Below are 18228 nucleotides of genomic sequence, written 5' to 3'. Positions count from 1 at the left end.
CGGGGTCGGCTTCTTTGCAGGAAGCAAGGAAGTTCTTTATGCTGAGTTCTCATCCTCCAGTTTGTTGCTTTGGATATTTATCTGCAATTAGTCTTTTGTTCTTGGCAGCCTTTCACTACCTTGAAAAGGCTGGCTCTTATCTGGGACCATTCCCTTAAGGGATAAAAGCCAGCCTTTGGGGTTGGTTTCTTGGCAGGAAGCAAGGAAGTTCTTTATGCTCAGAGTTCTCATCCTCCAGTTTGTTGCTTTGGATATTTATCTGCAGTTAGTCTTTTGTTCTTGGCAGCCTTTCGCTACCTTGAAAAGGCTGGCTCTTACCTGGGACCATTCGTTTTGAATGACTCTTGGCTGGGAATGCACAGAATTCACAGCGCTGCATTAAAAAAGGTTTGCTTTTTATACATACTTGGTGTTTGTTTGATTTGAACAAGGCTTGGGCCAGAACAGTTTGTTTTTCTTTCCCCAAAATGCAACTTGGATTTTCTTGGTTTTGTTTTGTTTTGTTTTGTTTCCCCTTGAAAACACCTTGTTTTCTCATCCAAGAAATGAACCCAAGAAGCTTCTCGGAGGAGAAGCGAAAGGTTTTCAAAGGGGAAAGAAAAAAAAAGCAAAAATGAGAAAGTCAAGTTGCTTTTTTGGCAGAATACATTTTGGGGTCCCCAAATGAACCACCCCAAAATACACGTTGAGTCAAGATCTCCCCAATTGTCCAAAAGGATGGGGTGGGTGAGAAGAAGAGCCGTCGAGGCAAAGACAAGGCAGTCCTCAACTTACAACGATTCACTTAGTGATTGTTTTGAAATTAACTACGGTGCTGGAGGGGGGAAAAAAGAGAGATTTTTCACGCTTAGGACCACTGCTGCATCTCTCCCACGTTCACGGGATCAACAACTTCGGAGGCTTGGCAGGGTCTTGGGGTTACGCGACAAGCCAGATTCACTTAATGACTCCGTGACTAACTTAATGGCAGGGATTCTCTTAACGACAAAGGCAAGGAAAATAAATCGTAAAACAGGGCAAACCTCACTTAATAAATGTTTCTCACTTAAGAGAAACAGGAATCTGGAGCTCAAGGATGACTCTTTAAGCCGAGGACTAGCTATATACCGAATTTCTTTTGGGAAGCTTCCGAGGTTTAATTTGAGATACTGATAGCTGAATTAATTCCTTTTCTGAGTTTTTGCAAGATGCCAAACCAGGAAGCAGCGACACAGGACATATGTTTGCGCAACACGCCAAACACCCCAGTACGATCTCTCCATGCGCTGTTGCCTCCAACAGATGTTCCTGCGAGTTTAGACGTGCTTTCGCAACGTACAAATTGGAGAAGCCTATTTTTTTATAAAATAAAATAAAATATAATAAACTCCTTTTTCTCCCAAATCTTTTTCATCTGAGCCCCCCCTGCCTTTAAAAAATAAAATAAAATCTGCAAATGAGGATTTCTCAAGGAAAGGAGGGGCGGGATTCTGACTCCCAATGTATCTCGATGTCGGATGTTTACTCAGAGGAGTAAAAGCAGGTGTTAAGTTTGCACATCTGAAGTTCAAACTTTTTGTGGGTCAGTAGGTTTTCACTTTTTTAAAAAAGAATTGTCAGTTTCGCACATTTTCGCAGAAGGCGATTCTGGATGCGACTCGGGGAGAGGTGTCGTGAAATTTGCACGGAATTGGAGTCTTTAGTCCGCTGGATAATTTATTAGCTTTTATTATTATTCAATGTATTTTGCTGCCCATCTTGTGGTTTGATGTTTTCAAAGCTCAGCGTTGCTACTCCGGAGAAATCCCGTCTGGGGATTTTAAAAAGGCAGGGAGGGCAGGGCTGGGCCCCGGAATTCTGGGAGTTGAAGTTCACCCATCTTAAATCGTTCTGAGGAATTCTGGGAGTTGAAGCCCACTCATCTTAAATCGTTCTGACTGGGGGGTTCTGGGAGTTGAAGTCCACCCATCTTAAATCATTCTGACTGGGGGATTCTGGGAGTTGAAGTCCACCCATCTTAAATCCTTCTGACTGGGGGATTCTGGGAGTTGAAGTCCACCCATCTTAAATCCTTCTGACTGGGGATTCTGGGAGTTGAAGTTCACCCATCTTAAACCATTCTGACTGGGGATTCTGGGAGTTGAAGTCCACCCATCTTAACCATTCTGACTGGGGATTCTGGGAGTTGAAGTCCACCCATCTTAAATCCTTCTGACTGACTGGGGTGATTCTGGGAGTTGAAGTCCACCCATCTTAAAAGTCACCCATTCCTGACTGGGGGATTCTGGGAGTTGAAGTCCACCCATCTTAAAGTGGCCAAGGTTGAGAAACGCCAATCTAGCTAGAGCAGATCCCAGCTTCTAACAATGCCAGGGATCCAAAAAGAGGGAAGGAAGAGCCAGCTGTCGCCCGATTTGAGCGGTGACTGTGAGATTCGTTCCGGGGCACGCTTGATTTCAAACTCATCCGCTGATGGACTGCTGCTACCTGTTTGTCTGTTAAGCTGCCAGTGAGGCAGCCTCAATAAATAAAGTGAATAAATAAGTCTATTTACAGGTAAACAGGGGCCCCCGGGGGATGAGTTTGGAGGAGGAGGCAGGAGAGACAATTCTGGGTAAAGGAAGGAAATGAATCCCACCCCTTGTTTTGTGCAGGAGGGACGAGGTCGAGGCGGGGGGAACATTCTGCCCCCCTCACCCCCCCCCCCAGCATTGGAAAAATTAGGGCGGCGAATGTGTTTCGCCGCTCATCGCTGTGAAATGGGGAGGAGCAGGTAAAAAATGAACACCTTTAACCAAGGGTCTCTTGGGTGAGATAGGTAAGATCTGAACCCAGGACTCGAAAGGAGCTGGAAATGGGGAGAGGGGCTTACAAAGCAAAAAGGGGTCACACTCACCAGGTGTAAGAAAGAGGGACGCTGTGTTGGTGTGTTTGGGAAGGCGTTGGGGGTGGGGGCTGTTTTTCGGGACTGACCTGGCTGTTTCAGGAACAAAGGGGGGGGATAGAGTTGTACCTCCCGCAGAGGCTAGAGAGGGAGATTTAAATACAGCAGGTCCTTCGCTTACAACCATCCGTTGAGTGACTTAAATTACGACGGGACCGGAATTAAAAAGGGAGTTATGGCCAAGAATTGCTGGTCATGGCTGGTCTCCCTGGTTCCAGGATCAAATTTGGACACTCGTATTTATGACAGTTCCAAGGGTCCCTGGGGCCACAGGATTCATCCTCTCGTGGCCATCCCAGCCGGCTTCCGACGAGCGAATCCGGATTCGCTTAAGGACGGTGCGATTTGGCTTAGCGACCGCAGCGATCCTCTTAAAAAAAAATTATTAATAAAGTTCGTCACATCGGCTGCACATCGCCGAATGAGCGCCTGGCTCTCGGCGACGGAAAAACACCTGGCTACCAACTGTGGTCGTAAGTGGAGGAGACTGGGAGTTCTAGTCCCGCCTTAGGCACGAAAGCCGACTGGGTGACTTTGGGCCAATCACCAGGAGACTGGGAGTTCTAGTCCCGCCTTAGGCATGAAAGACAGCTGGGTGACTTTGGGCCAATCACCAGGAGACTGGAAATTCTAGTCCCGCCTTAGACATGAAAGCCAGCTGAGTGACTTTGGGCCAATGACCAGGAGACGGGGAGTTCTAGTTCCGCCTTAGGCACGAAAGCCATCTGGCTGGGGGAATTCTGGGAGTTGTTGTCCATCTCTCTTATTGAAGCGGGCTGGGGTGGGCAGGGCAAGCTCGAAAGGGATGTAAATTTGGGGCCTTCCCTACCTGTCGGTCACCTGCCTTGGTAAGAGAAGGTTCACGATGACGAGTAATCGATGGATCCGCCAATGGCTCGAACGATTCCGGCTTTTTAGCTCTTGGATGTCGGGCGATCTGGCCTCTCGGGAGAGCTTATGGGTCACACGTCCCATTTCTGTTTCATGGTCCAAGCTGTCCATTCCCCCTCCCCCCCAAAAATTTTTTCCTTCAGAGCCAGCTATAAGCACGGGGGCGCTGATTGGAGAAGTGTGCACCATGGGCCAGGAGTCCGAAAGAAGAGGTAAGAGGGTGCCGGGATTCATAGGCCGGCCAGTCGGCCGCGGCCCTTTTTAGGCCTTTTGAGCGAGCCGTTCCAGCTTTAGGGGTCACCTCGTCTGGGGGTCGCCTTCTTTTGCTGCAGCCGATGAATTGGGGGGGAGAGGCGTGCCTCTCCTCCCCCCCCCCAAGAGAGAAAGAGAAGCGAGCGGAGAGGGGCGGGCCAGGAGGAGGTCAGACGTCGTAGTTGGGCAGGTAGCTGTAAGACGGCCCGCTGGTGGATGGAGAGGTGAAGTTGCAGGGGAAAAACCAGCAGATGACCAAACCTGGGCAGGAGAAGAGAGGAAGAGGGATTATTATTATTATTTTTGTGGGGGACGGCAAAGATTTGGTACCTCCCTCGACACCCAAGCGTGGAAGAGGAAGAGGAGGAGGTGGTGAAGGAGCAGGAGAAGAGGAGGTGCAGGAGGAAGAAAAAAGAAGAGAAGAGAGGGAGAGGAGGAGGAGGAGGAAGAAGAAAAGGAGGAGAGAAGAGGAGCAAGTGGAGGAGAAGGAGGAGGAAGGAAAAAAGGAGAAGGAGAAAAGGAGAAGGAGAAGAGGAGAGGTGGTGGTGTAGGGAAGGAAGGAAAAAGGAGAAGAAAAGGAGGAGGAGAAAAGGAGAAGGAGAAGAGAGGAGAGAAGAGAGCAAGTGGAGGAGAAGGAGGAGGAAGGAAAAGGAGAAGGAGAAAGGAGAAGGTGGTGAAGGAGAAGGAGGAGGAGGAAGAAAGGAGGAGGAGGAGGAAGAAGAAGAGGAAAGAAGAGCAAATGGAGGAGAAGGAGGAGGAAGGAAAAGAAGAAGGAGAAAAGGAGGGAGGTGGTGAAGGAGAAGAGAGGAGGTGGTGGAGGAGGAAGGAAAAAAGGAGAAGAAAAGGAGGAGGAGAAAAGGAGAAGGAGAAGAGGAGGAGGAGGTGATGGAGCAGGAGAAGAGGAGCAGGTGGAAGAGGAAGGAAAAGAAGGAGGAGGTGAAGGAGGAGAAGGAAGAAGAAGAGATGTAGGAGGAAGAAAAAGGAGGAAGAAGAGGAGAAGGAGAAGGAGGTGGTGAGGAGGAGCAGGTGGAGGAGGAGAAGGCAAGAAGAGGAGGAGGAAGAAGAAAAGGAGATGATGCAGGAGAAGGAGAATAGGAGGAAGAGAAAGAAAAAAAGGAGAAGAAGATGGGGAACAGAAGGAGAAGAGGAGGAGGAGGAAAAGAAGGAGGAGGAGGAGAGAAGGAGAAAAGGAGAAGGAAGGAAAGGAAGGACCTCCGTCCCGGCGTACCTCGGCCGAAGACCTCACGCAGGAGGGCAATCTTGGGTTTGCGTGTGGCTCCCCACCTGGGGACCCTCCTCTGAAGCCGGTTGCGCAGCTGCTCCACGGCGGTCTCGTCGGTGATGATGGAGACCACCTGGAAGGCAGACGGGGGTGGGAGGGGGGAGGTTTGAGGAGGTCTCGGCGCGATGACGTTCTCTGCCACGAGGCCCCTTCGCCCACCCAAGTTACAACCTCACCTGGTCGTAAAATATCACCGTGACGAAGAGGCCGAAGAGGATGGACTCCACTAGCAAGATGATCCGGTGAGCACTGGGATTTTATTTTTATTTTTATTTTTTTGAGGGGGGAGAAAAGCAGAGCATCAGTGATTGGTCGACCAGCCTTAAGCCCCCCTCCTTTTTCTTCTAACTTTTGTTAGCGCTGTTCTAACTCCGGTCCCTCAACGAGGACAGCCTCGTTGAGCGACCGCCGGAAGCAAAGTCCGGTTTTGCACACTTTCCCGGCCCCTCCAATCCCTAAATTCGAACGAGAGAGAAGCTGAAACCCCAAACCCTCCCATTTTTTTTTATTCCCCCCTCCCCATAAAACGAGAGGTCGGCCATTCCCGTCGATGCCAAATTAGCCAGTCTTTTCCTGCCCCTCCCTCCCCGAATCCGTGCCAAAAATCTGGCGCTCCAGTTGTTCTTTGGGAAGGCCTGGGTGACATGGCAAATTTCTGGTTTTTTTTGTTTTTTTCCCCCCTCTCTCTTCTTCTTTTTAAGGGTCAAAGTGAAGGAAAGGACCAAACTCCCATTTCTGGAAGGTTGGAAAAAAAAATAATAATAATAAGATTTTGGGGTTTTTTGTTTTTTTGAAGGATGGGGTGTGTGGAAAAGCCTGGTGGGAGAACAGAAGCAGGAGGCGGGGTGGGGGGGGGGAAGGCTTACATTTGGATGGGGTTGCCGGCCACGCCGCCTTCGTAGCCTTCGGATCTGCTGGCCGAGATCCTGTCCAGGGGCCACAACCAGGAGGCCAAAACCAGCCCCATGGAGTAGAGACTCGCCAAGCCTGTGGCCGGGGAAAATTAGGTCAGCCGACGCCAAGGAAAACCGAAGGATGGGGGAGAGAAGGAAGAGTCCAAGGCAATTCTTTCTCTCTGGATCCCTCGTTAATTCCTGCAGGCTCCTTCTCGTCCGTTCCCAGAATGGAGAGGAGGAAATCAAGGGGTTCCCTCTGCGGTTATTATTTATTTTTATTTTTATTTTTTTTGGGGGGGAGAAGGAAGGCTCAGTCTTACGTTTCAGGAAGTTTTTCTAACCCTCGTGGGAAGACCGATGGGATGAGGGGAAGGGTTGGCCTCCAGATGTTGTGGGGGAGGGTTTTAAGGAGAGATTGGGCAACCGTGTGCCTGGGATGGTGTGTGTTCTGGGCAGGGTGTTGGACTAGACCACCTCTGAGGTCCCTTCCAGCCTCTGGGATGGTGTATTCTGGTCAGGGGGGGTTTCAGACTAGAAGACCTCTGAGGTCCCTTCCAAGTCTGCTATTCTGTATTCTGAGCAAGGGTTGGACTAGATGACCTCTGAGGTCCCTACCCACTCTGCTATTCTGTATTCTGAGCAAGGGGTTGGGCTAGATGACCTCCGAGGTCCCTTCCCACTCTGCTATTCTGTATTCTGAGCAAGGGGTTGGGCTAGATGACCTCCGAGGTCCCTTCCAACTCTGCTATTCTGTATTCTGAGCAAGGGTTGGACTAGATGACCTCTGAGGTTCCTTCCAACTCTGTTATTCTGTATTCTGAGCAAGGGTTGGACTAGATGACCTCTGGGTTCCCTTCCAACTGTGTGATTGTGCATTCTGAGCAGGGGTTGGACTAGGCGACCTCTGGAGGTCCCTTCCCACTCTGCTATTCTGTATTCTGAGCGAGGGTTGGGCTAGATGACCTCCGAGGTCCCTTCCCACTCTGCTATTCTGTATTCTGAGCGAGGGTTGGGCTAGATGACCTCCGAGGTCCCTTCCAAGCCCGCTATTCTGTATTCTGAGCGAGGGTTGGACTAGATGACCTCTGAGGTCCCTTCCCACTCTGCTATTCTGTATTCTGAGCGAGGGTTGGGCTAGATGACCTCCGAGGTCCCTTCCCACTCTGCTATTCTGTATTCTGAGCGAGGGTTGGGCTAGATGACCTCCGAGGTCCCTTCCAACTCTGCTATTCTGTATTCTGAGCAAGGGTTGGACTAGACGACCTCTGAGGTCCCTTCCCACTCTGCTATTCTGTATTCTGAGCGAGGGTTGGGCTAGATGACCTCCGAGGTCCCTTCCCACTCTGCTATTCTGTATTCTGAGCAAGGGTTGGACTAGATGACCTCCGAGGTCCCTTCCAACTCTGCTATTCTGTATTCTGAGCAAGGGTTGGACTAGACGACCTCTGAGGTCCCTTCCCACTCTGCTATTCTGTATTCTGAGCGAGGGTTGGGCTAGATGACCTCCGAGGTCCCTTCCAACTCTGCTATTCTGTATTCTGAGCCAGGGTTGGACTAGACGACCTCTGAGGTCCCTTCCCACTCTGCTATTCTGTATTCTGAGCGAGGGTTGGGCTAGATGACCTCCGAGGTCCCTTCCCACTCTGCTATTCTGTATTCTGAGCGAGGGTTGGGCTAGATGACCTCCGAGGTCCCTTCCAACTCTGCTATTCTGTATTCTGAGCAAGGGTTGGACTAGATGACCTCTGAGGTTCCTTCCAACTCTGTTATTCTGTATTCTGAGCAAGGGTTGGACTAGATGACCTCTGGGTTCCCTTCCAACTGTGTGATTGTGCATTCTGAGCAGGGGTTGGACTAGACGACCTCTGAGGTCCCTTCCCACTCTGCTATTCTGTATTCTGAGCAAGGGTTGGACTAGACGACCTCTGAGGTCCCTTCCAACTCTTGCTATTCTGTAATCTGAGCAAGGGTTGGACTAGATGACCTCTGGGATACCTTCCAACTGTGTGGTTCTGCATTCTGAGCAGGGGGGAGGACTAGAATACCTCTGAGGTCCCTTCCAGTTCTGACATTCTACCTTCTGGGCAGAGGTTTGACTAGAAGACCTCCGACTAGAAGACCCCTGCCTTAGATGACCCTTCTGGTCTCTTCCAACTCTATCATCGATCCTGGCTAGCTGGGGAATGCTGGGAGTTGAAGTCCACCAGCCTTCAAGGGGCCAAGGTTGGAGACACCTGCCTTGGAGGAGAGGGAAGTACAGGAGGGAAGAAAAGTGGGGTCGGAGTGGCCTCTAGTGGACGAAGGCCGCAAGCGCACCTCTCCCATTTCCCAAAGAGCAACGTTTTCTCTGGTTCAGCATCTTGGCTTTTTGACAGGGCCGTCTTCACTTCGAACGGCCGCTAAACCCAACGGCCGTAAGTCGAGAATGACCCGTGTGCAAACGACTGGGTTTCCTCTTATCCTTGATGGGGATGAGGGAGCAGTTGTGGGAGCTCCATCCCTTGGAAGCTTTCAAGAAGAGACTGCCCTCCGTTTGAAATGGCGTAGGGGGTCTCCTGGTTGGGTGGGGGGCTGGTCTAGATGATCTCCAAGATCCCTTCCAACTTCATTCATCTGTTAAATCTGGGCCCAAGCTTTCAAGAAGACTGCCCCTCTGTCAGAAATGGTGCAGGGTCTCCTGCTTAGATCGGGGGAGTGGGAGTGGGGCTGGGCTAGATGACCTCCAATGTTCCTTCCAACTCTAATTATTTCTAGATTCAGTGAAACAGTTTGCTTTCAGAAGTTGTAGAAGCTTCATCCCTGGAAGCTTTCAAGAAGAGACTGGACTGCTATTCGTCTTTTAATGGCATAGGGACTCCTGCTTGGGCAGGGGAGGGGGTTGGACTAGATGACCTCTAAAGGTCCCTTCCGACTCCATTAATCTGTTAAATCTGGGCTAAAGCTTTCCAAGCAGAGACTGGACTTCCATCTGTCAGAAATGGTATAGGGTCTCCTGCTTGGGCGGGCGGCGGGAGGGGGGGTGTTGGACTAGATGACCTCCAAGGTCCCCTTCCAACTCTGTTAAATCTGGATCTGATCTGATTCTCCCACTCCCCTCCCTCCTTGGGATCCCAGCGGGTGGATCCCACTTCTAAAACTATACCTGTGTAGAAAAGGAACTGGATGAAGTATTTCTGGTTGAGTTCTCCCACGCAGTTGTTGATCCTGTGAAGGAAAAGAATATATAGAAGATAGATAGAATAGATAGATAGATAGATAGATAGATAGATAGATAGATAGATAGATAGATAGACAGATAGATAGAATATATAGATATATATAGATATATATATTCTTTATATTCTTTATATATAGAATATATATATATAGAATAGAAACCCACAGCGACGTCCAATCAAACTTTACAGTCAAGTCCTCGACGTACGACTTGTGACGGAGCCCAAAATGTATGCTGCTCGGAGGGGTGGGGGGAAAGAATTTGCTAGGTTGAGTTTTTGCCGCCGCCCCCATTTTACAACCTTCCTTGCCACCGTTGTTAAGTGAATCTGCCTTCCCCCATGGACTCTTCCCGTCCAAAAAGGCGACCACGTGACTCAGGACAGTGACGAGTCAGAATTGCCAACAGTCAGCGATGTCAGGAATGCGCGCCATGTTACACACGCATGATAAAAGACTGACTGGGCAGGGAGGAGTCCGGGCCAGCCAGGCGCGGTCCCCAAACCAAGCCGTGCAACAACAGAACCCATCAGGCTCAGCCGCTCAGGGCCCAGGCTGGCCTGTTCTCTGCCCAAGCCGCAACCACCTCGAAGCTCACCAAGGGCAGTGGTGGTCCATCCGGCGTACGCAACGGTGACAAATCCGGCAGTGATGGGCCCGCGGCGGCCGGTAGGTTTCACACCGGTTGCAAACGGTCCAGTCCTCATTATTCTAAAAAAAATAATAATGAAAAAATAAATAAATAAATGGAAATGCTGGAAGAAAACAAGGGAAGAAGGACTGGCAGGTGGAATGTTCCTCCCATTCGTTAGGAATCTCCAAACGTGGCAACTTGAAAGACTCGTGGACTTCAACTCCCAGAATTCCCCAGAGAGTGAATTTCAACCAAGACTTTGATAGCTGTAGGATGAGATTTAGTTACCATAGAGTACCTCCTGGAGAGAGAAGACCAGGTTTCGGAAGGCTCTGGGCCAAGGACTTTATGGTGGGACACCCCCACCCCCGGTTTTCTCCCAATAATCTGGCATTCAAAATATCAGAGCTGGTTTGGAAGGGGTGGTGAATCCAGGAGACTGGGAGTTCTAGTCCTGCCTTAGGCATCAAATCCAGCTGGAGTCCTTGGGCCAATCACCAGGAGACTGGGAGTTCTAGTTCTGCCTTAAGGCATGAAAGCTGATTGGGTGACTTTGGGCCAATCACCAGGAGACTGGGAGTTCTAGTCCTGCCTTAGGCACGAAAGACAGCTGGGTGACCTTGGGCCAATCACCAGGAGACTGAGAATTCTAGTCCCGCCTTTGGCACAAAAGCCAACTGGGTGATTTTGGGCCAATCACCAGAAGACTGGGAGTTCTAGTCCCGCCTTTGGCACGAAAGCCGACTGGGTGATTTTGGGCCAATCACCAGAAGACTGGGAGTTCTAGTCCCGCCTTTGGCACCAAAGCCGACTTGGTGATTTTGGGCCAATCACCAGGAGACTGAGAGTTCTAGTCCCGCCTTTGGCACGAAAGCCGACTGGGTGATTTTGGGCCAATCACCAGGAGACTGGGAGTTCTAGTCCCGCCTTTGGCACGAAGCCGACTTGGTGATTTTGGGCCAATCACCAGGAGACTGGGAGTTCTAGTCCCGCCTTTGGCACGAAAGCCGACTGGGTGATTTTGGGCCAATCACCAGGAGACTGGGAGTTCTAGTCCCGCCTTTGGCACGAAAGCCGACTGGGTGATTTTGGGCCAATCACCAGGAGACTGGGAGTTCTAGTCCCGCCTTAGGCGTGAAAGCCATCTGGCTGGGGGAATTCTGGGAGTTGATGTCCACCCCTCATAAAGCTGTCAAGGTTGGGAGATTCTGATCTAAGTGGCTGCCCAATCATATCAATATAGGGAAATACAGAAAATAAATGTGCCATTTTCTCTCCTCCCCTTCGTGGCTATCAACAGGGCCTGCCATGGAGGCCTTGGTCCTCTTGTGGGTACAGAAACCTGCAAATTTCACAACTCACACGGCTGTTCTGATGCGCGGCGCTGCTGCTGCTCCTCAAATCGGAGAAATCGAGGGCGGTGTCGGGAAGTGGGACCACCCCTGGGGGGAAAAAAAACACCAAGATTCCAAGATCTTAGATTAACTGAGTTTAAGCTGGGCCACGCGTCACGTCGCTATGCTTGTCAATCGAGATGATTGTGGTTTCCCCCCCATCTGTGGTTGAAAAAGCAAAAATGAAGATTCAAAGGCAAACACAATTGCCCAAGAATGCTTCTACACAACTGGATTCTTTCTTTCTTTTTCCTGGATAGCTCAAGAGTTTTTATTTAATTTGGGACTAATGCTTCAGCCTGATTCATTTAACGACTAATGACTAATTCTTCAGCCTGATTCATTTGGGGTCCCCAAACTTGGCAACTTTTAAGACTTGTGGACTTTTAAGACTTGAAGTCCACAAGTCTTAAAGTTGCCAAGTTTGGAGACCCCTGACCTAAACTCTTCAGCCTGATTCATTTAATGACTGTGTGACTCACTTAACAACAGCAAGGATTCCCTAAACCATGGTGCAAAACTCACACAGCACGTTCCTTTCTTCCTCACCCTTTCATGTTCCAAATCACTCCGTTGTTTTTCCTCCTCCAAGAGAGCTTTATTTATTTATTTATTTTAAAGACTTCTTCCTTCTCTAATAAAAAGTAGTAATATCTTCCAGATGAATATCTATCTGTCTGGGCTTGGGCCAGATCTGTGGATATATCAGGAGAGAGGGGGGGTCTCCATCAATTATATCCCCTCCCACACTCCTAATGCTTTTTTTCTTAATGCTTCCTGGAAGAGGCAGTGCTGATCTTTTCTAAATCCAAAAACATCTTTGGGGTGACAATATCTATCTATCTATCTATCTATCTATCTATCTATCTATCTAATCTATCTATCTATCTATCTATCTAATCTATCTATCTATCTATCTAATCTATCTATCTATCTATCTATCTATCTATCTATCTATCTATCTATCTATCTATCTATCATCTATCTATCTATCATCTATCTATCTATATCTATCTATCTATCTAATCTATCTATCTATCTATCTATCTATCTATCTATCTATCTCTATCTATCTATTGACCGTATCTATCTATCTATCTATCTATCTATCTATCTATCTATCTATCTATCTATCTATCTATCTATCTATCTATCTATCTATCTATCTATTGACCATATCTATCTATCTATCTATCTATCTATCTATCTATCTATCTATCTATCTATCTATCTATCTATCTATCTATCTATCTATCTAATCTATCTATCTATCATCTATCTACCTACCTACCTACCTACCTACCTACCTATCTATCTATCTATCTACAGTGCCTGTCTGTCTGTCTATCTATCTCTATCATATTTGTCTATCTACAGTGCCTGCCTGCCTGCCTGCCTGCCTGCCTGTCTATCTATCTACAATGCCTGCCTGCCTGCCTATCTCTCTCTCTCTATATATATATATATATTATCTCTATCTATCTATCTATCTATCTATCTATCTATCTATCTATCTATCTATCTATCTATCTATCTATCTATCTATCTATCTATGTATCTATCTATCTACCTTACAGTGCCTGCCTGCCACCTACCTACCTACCTACCTACCTACCTACCTACCTACCTATCTATCTATCTATCTATCTATCTATCATTTGCTTCAAATATGTACTAATGGCTTCCTTGGATGGAATCTGAGATTGAGAACTAGAACTGCGGCCAAACAGATGCTCCCGGACAGGACAAGAACAGGCCCATGACGTATGTATGGAAAATTAGGCAGCTTTTACGTCATGGGCCTGTTCTTGTCCTGTTCAGGAGCATCTGTTTGGCCGCAGTTCTAGTTCTCAATCTCAGATTCCATCCAAGGAAGCCATTAGTACATATTTGAAGCAAACAAATGGAAGAACAAGCCAAACAATGGCAGGGAAGTGGAGGGGGAGAGCAGAGATACACTCATAATCTCTTGTCCCTCCTTTTCTGTCCGTCATTTGCACACACACACAAAAAGCCTCTCTCCAAAACCAGAACATATTTCTGACAATGACAACGGAGGATTACTCAATCTGAGATGTTCTCCTGGCAGTGACGCAGCTGAAGAATTTCAGCCCGATAAATATTTTGATTTGGGATCACGAAGGCAAGAAGCTGAGATGTCCATAAATCAGTCTGCGGCAGGCCAAAACTAAAACTAATGGGACGGCTTGTTTGGAGGGCAGATTTAAAACAAACAAAAACAACGCCCACTTTCTAAAGATGCGTAAACTGAAGCCTAGTTGTCGAAAGGACAATAAATCCAAAGGCACCAGCCCCAAAGGAGCGGAGATGTCCGTATGTCCATAATCGATCTCGGCAGCCAAACTAAAACGAACGGATTTTTTTAAAAAAAAATTTTTTCCAAAGATGCGTAAACTGAAATTGCCGAAACGACGACAGATCCGTAAGTGACGCTCTTTCCAAGTCAAGGACCCCAGATTTAACGCGATCCCCGAGAGAGCAGCGAAAAAGAGGAGCAAAAAATATGGCAACGTGGATTTTATTCTATACTAGCTGGAAGCCGTGCTTCGCTATGAAACTACGTGGTCGGGATTAGTTTTTGGAGAGGGGAAAAAAAGGGGGGAAATTCTGCCTCTGCCTCCCAGCATCCATCGGTATTCATCTGGCTAGCGTCCTGTTAGTGTGTGTGAGAGAGTTGAGGGCTGTTTGGAAACTGAAAGAGTATTTGCTGTGCGAGCAAAGAGACAGCAAGGAGCCTGGGCGTGGCTTAGCTCAACTGTTCTGTACTGAAAAGTTGATTGGTGCTGTGAAACTGAAACTCCTCTGCTTGTGTTTTGCATTTGGAAGAGATTTCTTTCCAGGTGGGGGAGGGGGAGTAGAACTCCCTAGCATCAGAGCGTATTATTATTATTATTATTAATAATAATAATAATAATAATAATAATAATAATAATAATAATAGTATAGGATATACTAATGCTCTGATGGTCATTTGGAAAAATCCTTTCTTAGTCAGCACCTGGAAGCCAAGAGGAACATAAATGCCCAATTTCAAGTTTTTAGGCTTTACGGTACTGGATATTTTGTGATGATGCGTGAGGGGCATTTCGCTTTTATATATATATAATTATATATAGATTTAGTAGATCTTAACATTGGCAGTGTTAAGCTGGGTGGACTCCAACTCCCAGAATTCCCTGTGATACATTTGCATATGAAAGCTGGGGAATTCTGGGAGTTGAAGTCCACGTCTTAAAAGTTGTCAAGTTTGGAAAAGATTGCCTTAAGCTACAAAGGAAAGTCACCACTGGCTAGTTTCAGGCCTTATGCAGGGAGTCCCCGACTTACGAGCACAATGGAGTCCCAGCTTTCTGTCGGTAAGTGAGACAGTTGAGTTTTTGTTGTCCCGTTTTACGAGCTTTCTTGCCACGCTTGTTTAAGTGAATCACTTGCAGTTGTGAGGTCAGTCACAGGGTTGTTTAAGTGAAATCTGGTTTCCCCGTTGACTTGGCTGGCCAGAAGGTCGCAAAAGGGGATCGCGTGACCCCCGGGGGCACTACGACCATCATAAATATGAGTCGGTCTGAAATTTGATCCCATGACCCTTGTGTGACAGTTGTGTGAAAAATGGTCATAAGTCACTTTTTTTCCCCCAGGGCCGTTGTAACTTCGAACTGTTGTAAATGTTTAACGGGCCACCAAACATGGTTTGCACCTGCCATGGTTTCCCGTGGCAGGGAAAGTAAACAAGGCACAACTCAGCACCACAGCTGGAGCGATAACTGCCTTCCTGCAAAATATAGAATGGAGACTTGGAGGGTTCACCTGGGTCGCCAAATACAGCCCTCGTGTGGCAGACGAGGAGCATCAGAACAACGAGGTTGAAAGCCACAGCATGGAAAGGACACCAGAAGCTGGAAAGAAATATAAACGATGGTTAAAATTAATGTGCTAAGATTATGCGCCTATTTGCAAGATCATTGCCTGGTCACCCCCTGCTTTGAACAGATGTTAAATATTCAAAATAATCCTCCTATCTTTTATTATCTGATTGCAGTTTGGAGACCGGGGTACTTTTACCAACCCGGCTGATTTGAGCCAGTGAGTATGTGCAGCAGGCACCGTCTTTCTGGATCCCTGAGCTCCTGGAACATGTGCAGAGAGCATCTTCCTTCTAGGGCACTGGCCTCTTGAGCATGTGCTGGGGGCGTCTTCCTTCTGGATCACCAAGTTCCTGAGCATGTACAGACAGCATCTGCTTCTCCTCCTAGGCCACTGAGCTCCTGAACATGCGCAGAAGGCACCTCCTTGCTAGATCCCTGAGCTCCTGAGCGTGTACAGAGCATCTCTTCCTTCCACAGCACTGAGCTCCTGAACATGTGCAGGGGGCACCTTCCTTCTGGATCACCAAGCACCTGAGTATGTGCAGACAGCATCTTTCTCCTCCTAGATCACTGAGCTCCTGAACATATACAGGTTCTTGCTAGGTCAGTGAGCTCCTGAGCATGTGCAGAAGGCTCCTTCCTTCTGGGTCCCCGAGCTCCTGAGCATGTGAAAAGGGCTCCCTTCCCCCTCCACCTAATCACCGCATTCCCCTCCCAGACGCAAAAACAGACCTTCCCACCCCGGGAAAAGAAACTCCAACAATCCCAAGCCCGGCGCTCCTGAGCATGTGCAGAGGGCCGAGGGCGGGCCTACCTGTCCCGGAAGCCAGGCAGGAGCAGGATGTGCTCCAGAATGACGTAATCGGCGTAGCCCACGCTCAGGTAGGTGAGGAGGAGGCAGAGCCCCCCGCAGGGGTCCAGCCGGGCTCGGCCCTTCCCGCCGCACCGGCACGGGGCCCCGCTCGCCGCCGCCGCCGCCCCCATGGCAACCCCGGCCGCCGCTTCCGGTCCCGCCCTCTTCGCTTCGCCGCTCGGCCAATCGGCGCGCTGGCGCCTGGAAAGTGGGCGGGTGGAAGGAGGCTCGCGCGCAGCCGCCCGGCTCCCGTTGCCATGGAGACGAGGCCTGCCGCTTCTAACTCGCCCTTGCTCTCCTTCCAGACCAGCCTACCTGGCAGGGCTGTTGTGAGGGACACTAGGAAGGACACCCCCCCCTCCCCCAAGAAGCACCTTTTTTATGTTTGAAGGCTCAGTCATACACTAAATAAAGAACATTCCTAGATGGCAGGAGTGGTGCAACATCTGCAGGACTGCAGATGTTTCACGCCCCCCTTTCCATTGGATAGGAAACCGGAAAGATTCATTCATTCATTCATTCATTCCCTCTGTCATCTTGCCCCATGTTAAAGCAAATCCACACTGACAAAAGGATAGCAAAACAATTATTTAAAAAATAATAATAATTTAAAAACAAAAGAATCAATTCTGCAGCAAAATCTGCATTTTCAGTTTTTTTTAAAAAAAACCTGGAAATCTGCAGCTTCCTCTCTGACCTACATGCAAAACTGAGAATTTCCTCTCCATTTCTACTTCAAATAATGGGAAGTTTCCGATTTGATTTCTTTATGCAACTGACAAGGCAGCATTTTAAATCAAGGATGGAAATCTATTGCTTCCTCACACACACACACACACACAAACAAACTGCCCACAGATATAAAATTAGGAATTTCTCTTTCTGGTTTTTCTTTCTTTTTCTTTTTTAGGTATATTACCAGAAAGTTATTGTAAAGGGATTACATATTTATAATACATAGGTTGACAGCAGCAAGAATGGTATTTGCCCAATATTGGAAAAATGAGGATATCCCTACAGATGAGAGTATAATTAGAAAAATATTAGAATGTGCAGAGATGGATAGACTGATATTAATAATAAAAGATAAGGAAGAAACAGAATACTTTCTAACATGGATTTGCCTTATCAATGGTTAGATAAAAGAGGTAGAAATTAGACAATGAAAGATCACTGATATGTATAAGCAAAGAATGCAAGAATTGGATTATACGATATTATTACTACAAATGTTATCATTATGATTCTCAGTATTATTATTGTGTAAGTAAATTGATTCAGACAATAAACTGTTTATTAAGCACTTATGTACTTAAAAAAAAAAAGATATATGTGTGTGTGTGTGTGTGTATGTGTGTTTTCTGAGGTTTTCACGGGTATTTGTATGTGGATCTTTGGTTATTCGGGTTTTCTCCCGCGTAAAATTGGAAGTATTTTGGCGACGTTTCGATGTCATCTTCAGGCTTGTGTCTTCGGCTTTGTGCTTCTTGAAGTAAATTACTTACTCCAAGAAGCACAAAGCCGAAGACACAAGCCTGAAGATGACGGATGAGATTTCGTAATTTCTCTTCATTCCTACTCCACTGGGCAGGAAGCTTCCTATTTATTTTCATTATTTATCCAGTGTTATTATAGGGCTGCTCTTCTCACCCACAAAGGATGCAATAAACCTGTCAGTTTCTCCTTCCACCCATTTTCTGCAATAAGTACACTGGTTTGACAGGTTGAATTATTTTTTTCTTCAAAGAATAACCAGAAAGTCCAGTTGCCTCTTGGGAAAAAAAAAAATACCTTTGGGATATTCATGAGTGGCTCTGATGTCTTGAGCCTGACATGCCGGCTGGGGAATTCTGGGAGTTGAAGTCCACCTGTCTTAAAGTCCCCCAGTTGGGGAAAAAAAAAACTTTCTTAACCCACCCCTGGTTTAATTAATTCCCATTCCTCCATTGCCCCTTTTCCACGACCTCCACCCAAGGAGGGGATGTGTGTGACTCAGTTTCATT

General features: G+C 47.7%; 1 protein-coding gene and 1 long non-coding RNA gene across 2 annotated transcripts in view; one reads left to right on the top strand and one right to left on the bottom strand.

Annotated features, from left to right (window-relative positions):
- The window catches only part of LOC148129522 (uncharacterized), a 268357-nt gene that overhangs the window by 149040 nt on the left and 101089 nt on the right, over positions 1–18228 (top strand). The window lies entirely within an intron of this gene.
- LOC113427701 (palmitoyltransferase ZDHHC3-like) lies at positions 3409–16379 on the bottom strand. Its single transcript, XM_087943590.1, has 9 exons — positions 16187–16379; positions 15314–15402; positions 11457–11536; positions 10059–10171; positions 9387–9448; positions 6215–6335; positions 5525–5597; positions 5295–5421; positions 3409–4327 (listed from the first exon to the last, which is right to left on the bottom strand). The coding sequence occupies exons 1-9, from the start codon at positions 16354–16356 to the stop codon at positions 4236–4238; spliced, it is 927 nt and encodes a 308-aa protein (XP_087799716.1). The 5' UTR covers positions 16357–16379; the 3' UTR covers positions 3409–4235.

The sequence above is a fragment of the Notechis scutatus genome, chromosome 14 (assembly GCF_049901735.1).
Source record: "Notechis scutatus isolate UNSWTSFEM ecotype Mainland chromosome 14, rNotScu1.2, whole genome shotgun sequence".
Lineage (NCBI taxonomy): Eukaryota > Metazoa > Chordata > Lepidosauria > Squamata > Elapidae > Notechis > Notechis scutatus.
This window is presented reverse-complemented; position numbering and strand designations above follow the sequence as displayed.

Excerpts from the sequence above, each read along its gene's own strand:
- LOC113427701 (XM_087943590.1), bottom strand. The coding sequence starts at position 16,356 with ATGGGGGCGGCGGCGGCGGCGAGCGGGGCCCCGTGCCGGTGCGGCGGG. Across the intron at positions 10,172-11,456 it reads CCGCGCATCAGAACAGCCGT|AATAATGAGGACTGGACCGT; the intron begins GTGAGTTGTGAA and ends TATTTTTTTTAG. Across the intron at positions 4,328-5,294 it reads GCGTGAGGTCTTCGGCCGAG|GTTTGGTCATCTGCTGGTTT; the intron begins GTACGCCGGGAC and ends TCTCCTGCCCAG.